This window comes from Corvus cornix, chromosome 2, assembly GCF_000738735.6.
Source record: "Corvus cornix cornix isolate S_Up_H32 chromosome 2, ASM73873v5, whole genome shotgun sequence".
Lineage (NCBI taxonomy): Eukaryota > Metazoa > Chordata > Aves > Passeriformes > Corvidae > Corvus > Corvus cornix.
In genome coordinates this window covers 23,113,331-23,121,698 of record NC_046333.1, presented here as the reverse complement: position 1 = coordinate 23,121,698, position 8,368 = coordinate 23,113,331, and the positions used below count along the sequence as shown (strand labels likewise).

General features: G+C 44.4%; 1 protein-coding gene and 1 gene segment (V, D, J or C); one reads left to right on the top strand and one right to left on the bottom strand.

Moving 5' to 3' along the window:
* Positions 1–253: 253 nt before the first annotated feature.
* On the bottom strand, positions 254–7,695 carry LOC120409739. The gene has a single exon (XM_039549731.1). The coding sequence runs from the start codon at positions 3,366–3,368 to the stop codon at positions 2,148–2,150; it is 1,221 nt and encodes a 406-aa protein (XP_039405665.1). The 5' UTR covers positions 3,369–7,695; the 3' UTR covers positions 254–2,147.
* Positions 7,529–8,002, top strand: LOC120409774. The segment is given in 2 exon segments: positions 7,529–7,590; positions 7,689–8,002. Coding segments are annotated over 2 exon segments (360 nt in total).
* The last annotated feature ends 366 nt before the right edge of the window (positions 8,003–8,368 follow it).

The following is an 8,368-nucleotide window of genomic DNA, read 5'->3' as shown; positions in this document are numbered from 1 at the left end:
CTGCTATTCTCCACAGCATCTTCCAATACCAAACAAGCATCACCACGGATAAAATCCAACTTGCACTAACTAAAATGAGCAATACAATAATAGGATGAATGAAGGCATTGAGTATACCAGTTGCTGTCGGTGACCATCCGAAAAGCACATCCCACCAGTGATGAGACAAATGTCAGATTCATTCCTATAGGGACAGGCAAGACTTCTTGGACAGTAATCATGCTTGTCTTTATATACTGATGTGATTCTCCAATTTTCGTCAAATTCCAAATACACAAATTAAGTTGGGTTGTCATTTATGATTAAATTGTCTATCGTTATGGTGGGACATGCCATCCTGAGGCAGATGCAACCTCTTCCGTATACGCTAGCCGCGTTGTTTGGTTAATGGAATGCACCTCAAAGTGGCAAATGCTTTGGTCTGTGTCCAAACAAATGTCTTTACCTAAAATCCTTCCACATATGTACCCTAACTGCTCCCTCATAGAGCAGGGCTCTAGGTTAATGGTTTGCCACTGGCTTTTAATTTCTCGTGCCCGCCTTCTGTGTTCAGAGGGGTAAAATACAGTTCAATTCATGGTCTTGTTCTTCTGTATCTTCCCTATCTGGTAATATTTTGGACAGTTTCCAATGCTTATCACCCAGGGCCAGCAAGGAGGATTGCAACGGTTGCTGCAATTTAATTAAGTCACTCCTTACCGCGGTCAGTTTGTTCATCATATGCTTTTGTTGCACACCCCTCTATTTTCAGTCGAAACTTAATTGCTCAAGCATTTGTCACAGCATTCAGGGCCAAATCGGATAAGCTTCATGGGCGGACAGTAAGCCTCATGAAACCCATCCTACACAAATGCATATTTACATCTTCAAACATCCCTTCCTTCCCACAGGCTTGCGTTTGTGACTTTGAGCGTTTTGTTCAAAGCCTTCCGAAAGTGAGGATCATATGCCTTCCCCTGGCATCGGGATATTTCAGTCGCGTTAGACTGCAGTAGTACTACTTTAACGCTTGTTACGATTGTAAGAATAATTAGTAAAGTCCCAACTTTCCACATAATGTCCATCATAACTGAATTCATCCATCGCCTTTTTGGGTCAGCTTCAGCTTCAGTTCGTTGTCGCCTGGCGTTACCTCCCAAACTCCCTCAGGGGCTTTGCACACCCGGGAGTGACGAATCCAGGCCTTCTGCTCTTTGATCTTGATTGCAGTGAAGGTGGCGAGGATCACCTGGAACAGTCGTTCCCACTGCGGTTCCAAAATCTTCTCTGCAAGAGACTTTACATACACATAATCTCCAGGTTGTACATCATGTACTGGCCCATCTAATTCTCTGCTTTGGGCCCCAGCCACATATTTTTCAATTTCTCTCAGTTGTTTCCTCTATCCAAAGACATAGTGGCTGGAACTCCAAAGCAGGGTATTATTTCTTGCAACAACGCTTTGGTCACCTCTCATGCTTTAGCCGTCCTAGTGGGAAAGTTTAGCAGGGGGGGTCCCGGGTGCAGGGGAATCCCGCCAGAGACACGATACGGACACCGATATGATTTTAGCATTGTGCTCCAGTTTTATTGTTTACTTACACCAAGTTATACTTTGCCAAGTTCACGCCCCATTCCCACGAGAAAGCCTCTATGCAGCGGGGGAGCTGACTAGTGTATACCTTTTCCCAAGGCTGTTCAAGGCTGCTGGCTAGCAGGTGCCTCGCAAGCCTGTCTTCAGCCTGAGGCCCTGTCAGGGGTACTTCTGCAACAGCCCTGGGATGCCCAAGCTCTCCTGGGGTATCCTACGCCCCCGCTCCACAAGGAACTCCTCTACAGGAAAGGCCTCTGGCTATCCTGAAAAGGTCTCTGTTAATACCAATAGGTATCGATACCCCCCTTTTCTGGGTAATTCAATTTGCCACTGTTGCCCAGGTCCGCAGCCTTTCCCAATTTGTCCAGCTTTAGGTTTTGGAATATTCTTAGGATTAGTTCGGAGGCAAAGACCACACTGGCGAGTTACTTGTATCACTGCACCTTGCAATCTCCTAGCCATAATCCTATCTTTCAAATAATTGGACAAAGCACCCATTCCCCAGTGTGTTTTCTCATGTTCTTTCTGCACCAGTGACCCCAACAAATAAGAAGGTACTATGAGCTCGTTATTCTTAGTTAAAGCCCATCCCTCTGATTATAACTTGCACTTTCCTTTTTTTTATAAGTTTCTTATCTTTCTTGTTGTATTCTGGCCTACCTTCAAGGCAAATCTTTCCATCTGGTATTAATGTTGCCTCTACCTTTTCGCTGGGTACTTCACCTTTGGCTGCGTCTTTTGCCTCTCTGTCCACCAGCGTATTTCCCTCTTCCAATTCAGAACTCACTTTTTGGTGTGCTTTAATGTGCACGATAGCTACCTTCTCAGGTAACTGAACCGTGTCCAAGAACTTCAGTATTTCTGGTGCATGCTTGATACTCTTCCCTTGTGAGTTTAACAGTCCTCTCTCCTTCCAAATGGCTCCGTGTGCATGAACCACCCCAAATGCATACCTTGAGTCTGTATAAATATTAATCTTCTTTCTTTTTGCCAATGCCAAGGCTCGGGTTAGAGCAATTATTTCAGCCTTCTGTGCAGAGGTGTTGGTTGGCAATGGTCCAGACTCTATTACCTCTCGGCTGGTGGTAACGGCATACCCAGCAGGTCTTTTTCCACTGATAACATAACTGCTTCCATCAGTGAAACAGGTCTCAGCGCCCTTGAGAGGGATGTCCTTCAGATCTGGGCGATTGGAGTAAGTGGCCTCGATTGTCTCCAGGCAGTCATGGATCACCGGTTCTCCCAGATTCCCACTGAGGAATGAAGCTGGGTTCACAATGTTAGTCACCACAATTTCAACATCGTCTTGTTCTACCAGTATGGCCTGGTACTTCAAGAATCTCTGAGGGGAAAGCCAATGTCCCCCTTTGGCCTCCAGGACTGCAGATACTGTATGAGACACTAGCACAGTCATTTTCTGGCCCAGGGTGAATTTGCATGCCTCTTGGATGTTTATTGCCACTGCTGCAACAGCTCTGAGGCATCCTGGCCATCCCTTGGCTGCTGCATCCAGCTGTTTGGAAAGGTAGGCTACTGCCTGCCGATACGGGCCCAAGTCTTGTGCCAGTATTCCCAAGGCAATCCCTTGCTTTTCATGAGAAAACAAAAAGAATGGTTTACTCACGTCTGGAAGTCCCAGGGCTGGAGCTGACATGAAGGCCTTCTTCAGTTGGTCGAAAGCCTGTGTTGCTTCCTTTGTCCACGGCAGGCTCTTGTTTCCTTCCGTAATCAATGCATATAAAGGTTTAGCAAGCGACCCATAATCATTAATGCACAGCCTGCACCACCCTGTCATACCTAGAAAACTTCTCAGCTCTTTTGCTGTCTGGGGTTTTGGGATCTGGCATATCGCTTCTTTGCACTCTCATCCAAAGGTTCTTTGTCCAGCACTTATTTCATAGCCCAGGTAAATAACTGTTTGCTTTACCATCTGCGCCTTCTTTTGGGACACCCGATACCCTTGCAAGCCCAGAAAGTTGAAGAGGCTTACCGTCCAGTTCATACATGCCTCTTGGGTCTGGGTGCCTACCAAAAGGTCATCCACATACTGAAGCAGCTGTCCTTCTCCCGGCGGGGGTTCCCAGGATTCTAGCTCCTTTGCAAGCTGTTCTCCAAATATAGTAGGAGAGTTCTTGTACCCTTGGGGTAATACACACCGTGTGAGTTGAGTTTTGCGTCCACTCTTGGGCTTCTCCCACTCAAGTGCAAAAATTTTCTGGCTGGCTTCATGGAGAGGGAGGCAAAAGAAAGCATCCTTCAAATCTAAAACGGTAAACCAGGTTAGTTCAGGTGTTAAACGAGTTCATGAGGTGTAAGGTTAGCAACCACTGGGTATAAATCCTCCGTCACTTTATTGACTGCTCTCAAATCTTGTACTAACCTGTATGACCCATCAGGTTTCTTCACGGGTAAAGTTGGAGTATTAAAATCAGATTGACACTCCCTTAACAATCCAATTTGCAAAAAGTTCTCAATAATTGGCCTGATCCCTTCTCTGTCTTCCCTTTTCAAGGGAAATTGCTTGGCCCTTACAGGCCGTTTCCCTTCTTTAAGCTTGATTTGAATTGGCAGGGCATTCTTTGCCCTCCCTGGGGTACCAGAGGCTCACACTCCAGGGAATACTTGATCCATTATCTTCTTAATCATTTCTTCTTCATTCGCTATTTCCGTTTCTTTGGTTATTAGCATTAGGCTCAGCAACTCTAGATATTGTTGGTCTTTTACTTCCAAACTGATTTCCCCATTTTTAAATATTATTTTTGCCTCCAGCTGCTCTAGCAGATCTCTGCCCAAAAGTGCAGATGGAGCGTTAGGCATATATAAAAATTGGTGAATTCCCCACTGTTTTCTCAATTTATATTTCAGTGGTTTACAAAAGTATGCCTTTCCAGATTGGCCAGTTGACCCTGTCACTACAAAATAACCCCTTGATATGGGTATCAAAGCTTTATTCAACACTGAGTATGTTGCTTCTGTATCTACTAAAAATTCCACTTTCTTTTCTTCGTTCCCTAGTTTAACTATAACCAGAGGGTCCCCTAGGGTAGCGCCCAGTCTTGGATATGAGCAACCACCCCCGCACCTCTCTGGTCGTATTTCTTTTTCATCACCCTTTCTCTTTTCTGGGCACTGGTTTTTCCAATGCCCAGGTTTTGTACAAGGCACACTGGTCCCTTCCTAGTCGGGGTGGTCCTTGTCTTGGTGGACCTTGCCCACGTCTTCCTTTATTTTTTCTTCTTTTACCACCCTTATTAATTTTTGCATTCCCTCTCCCCAATTGCTATAAATGCTCCGTGCCACACTAAGCAAAGTCTCTAGATTCCAGTCCTCATATTTCCAGCACTCTCTAACAGTGGAAGTGCGGAGTAAAGGTCAGACCCTCTTCCTCAAGGATGGGGTTCCTGTTATTTGAGGATGCCTCCTTGAAGCCAGTGATGGGGATTTCTTAATGCAACCTTATCACTGCTGCATTCTCCCTGCTCTCCCTCCTGGTGTGCTCTGGGCCCTTCACCTGTTCTGTGTTCCATCACACAGCTCAGTCACTTCCAGAGGACACTATCAAGTTTATCTGCAAAGTAACTGGTGGTCACAGTTCACCTACATCCACTGGTACCAAATGATGACTGGGACCCCCTCTGCACACACGGAGATTAGTCTGTATCACCCTTTCTGGGTCTGATATTAATTGGAATCATAGATTTCCTCCTAAAGAAATATCTACCCACACAGACACCTGCATGCTACTGGTGCATGAGCTGGACAACCAACTCAGCAAGTGTTATCACTCATTGCATGGTGTGGGACTGTACCCACAACCATTCCCTTAACCTCTGCCATTTACTGCAGCTGTAATGTGTTCGCAGAAGAATCATCTCAAAATGCCATGAGGTTTTTGCATGGAGACATGCCAGCTTCTTTGTCTAGACATGGGAAAACAGCAGGCAAAAAGGTCAGGAAGTGCTTGATGTGGAACTAGGAACATCCAAGATGGGGGGAAGGAGAAAGGAAGAAGAGCAACCCTAAATGACTAAGGGGAAAGAGGGCATTTTGCATGAAATTGCTGAATTTACATGTCCTGTGGCAGTTTCCAAGTTTTACCCCAGGATAAGCAACTTTACAGATGCAAAACCCAGAGAGATGGAAAAAGAAAATCATGTCCAGGTCTGAATTGGGAAGGGCAAAGTAAATGCTGGGGAATCCTTATGAGAGAAACCCACCTCTAACTGAGAGTCTTTCCCAACTATCTTCAGGTGAAGATCCGGGAGACAGAAGGGACTGCATATACCTGTGATTTCCAAGGGGCCATTCTAGGAGCCACATAGCACTGGCTGCTGCAGCCTCCTCTTGCTACTCCAGAGCAATTCAATACAAGCAGTCTTTCCGAGAGATAATGAGAGGTATCTTACAAAGTATCCTACTTTGCATGGTGCTGTCTGTCCCTCCCTAGGTTGTTGACTCTTCCCTCCAAGGCTGTTGAGTGATGTGAGGTAAGCTACACAATTAATAAGCAGCAGGGAGAAGCTGCTAAGCTGTGGTTTGTTTATCAGATAAAAGTCAAGTACAAACAAGAGTTATTTACAGAAATACGGGACTTAAATATACACTCTTAGCAGACACATAGGAAGACCCCTGGGACTTTGAATGTGAAACTCAAATCAATTTGGTGGCTGAATTAGGAAGTGTGGAAGTGTGGGAATTACTTCATGATGCTGGAAAAATTATATCTTGTGTAAGCAATTAATTTCTACTTTAAAAACAAAGAACACAAGTAGCAACAGTATTGCAACTCTCATACATTTTTTCAGATGATCTGGATGAGGAAGCAGTGGAGATGGGAGATAGCTATGTAAGACAGCTGTTCATTAGCAGGTTTTCAGGTCTCAGTATCAGCCTTTTTTTAAAAGACATTCTGGTTTATTTGATTAATGCCAACTGATATAAAAATACTTAGGCCCATGTGCTGCACTTGGCTTTGGAAGGGCACGCTATAGTAAACTACACCAGATGCATAGAAAGCATGTCTAAAAAGGGCTCTCTTACTGGTTCCAGAACACAAGAACATGAAAATTAGTGTATTACTACTGATGACATGTCATGTAAGTTTATAGTACAAAACATCTCCATTTAAGCTAGAGAGCTAAACTTACATTTCAACCCGCTAAAATTTGTAAGGGTACCAAGACCATGGGAAAAGCCTGACTATGAAAACAGTGGCCTTGGTAGGCAGAGAGAAATCCCACTTATTGAGTAATGTGAAAATGAGCAGCTGTAGGGCCAGGTAATGGAAGATGTTTGCTGGTCAGGCAAACTTTTGATGTATATTTATGATTTTTTAATCATTGGAGTAATCAGTAAAAGTTTGAAAACACTGGGACTTTTTTTGCTGTACTGGATAACTCCAAATAATGGCTATAGCAAGAGGGATTTCCAGTAGAAGCTATATTACAGCATCCTATTTGATGTTCAATGTTCAAAATGAATAGGACAAATTGTTAGAAGAAGCATTTTGGAGGTATTGTCATGGGATAAAAAATCATCCTACAGAACCTCAGTCTGTAAGAGAGGTAAGAAATGAAGCTGATCTCTGTCTAGTACCAATGCATCTTGGAGAACAGGACTCACAATACACCAAGGAAAGGAAAAAAAAGGTGACTCTACTCATCATCCAGGCAAATTCCCTGTTGAAATAAAAAAGAAGGAAAAAAGTTGTTTTTCTCAGTAGTGAGCTCTCTTCTTACAAGGGTGGGTTTTGAAGGCAGTTTTTCTGGGTTTGGTGGGGGGAGACGTGTGGTTGGTTTTTTCCCTTCTGTTTAAGAGTTAACCAAAAGGAAATGGCTCATGCATCATTATTTAACACACTTGTAGCTGGCACAATCTCATTGGATAGTTTTCTGCCTCTCATATCTGCTTCACCCCCTCTTGAGGCTGGCCCTGACCCCGTCCCTGTAAGGAAGCCCTAAGTAGAGCAGTGATGATGTGGTTGCTGAGCACTTTCTTCCTGACAACTGTTTTTTCTTGTACATACCTGCTCATCCTGCTGCCTGCATATTCACCAGTGGAAAAGGGGATGCTCTCTTATCTCAACTTCTCTATTTTTTCTCTTTTATTGCTACAGGTGGCTCTGCACAAGACTTGCAGCAAACCCCTATATCTATCACCAAGCCAGAAGGCAAAACAGTGCTAATCAACTGCCATGTCTCCAGTCCTGATCTTAGCAACGTTTTTATTCACTGGTACCAAAAGAAGGTCAATGAAGCTCCCAAGCGTGTTGCCTACATGTCCTCCAGGTTTTTCCTTGAAAACCAGTCTGATGAGGGGAAGTTCACTGTTGAGAAGGATCCCAGCAAATCTGTCTGCACCCTGACATTGAGCAAAGTAACTCTGCAAGACTCTGCCACCTACTACTGCGCTAAGTGGGATGCACAGTAGTAGAAAGCCACAGGGGACCTGCACAAAGACATGTTCTACTTTCCAGATAAGAGCCTGAAGTGTTTGACAACAAACAGGAACATTGCCACCCTACTTTTCCCAACAGGTTTGAATCAGGTTGCACAGACAGCCAGATACCAAAAATGCTGCTGAGCTTTGCAGATGCACACTACAGACAGTACCAGCAGAGCTGTTATTTCAGTTTGCCAACAAAAAGGGCATTTTATTGGGTCAGGATGGATTGCCTCTGAGGGGGTTTATAGGATGACAGGTTTGGCTAAAAGCAGGCTCCTGCTAAAAGCAGGAAAAGTCTTTCTATCCCCACTACCCTTCAAGCTATATCATAGGAATGAAACCTCAGTTCTG

Bases quoted from the DNA above. Each gene is read 5' to 3' on its own strand.
- LOC120409739 (XM_039549731.1), bottom strand. From the start codon at position 3,368: ATGACAGGGTGGTGCAGGCTGTGCATTAATGATTATGGGTCGCTTGCT.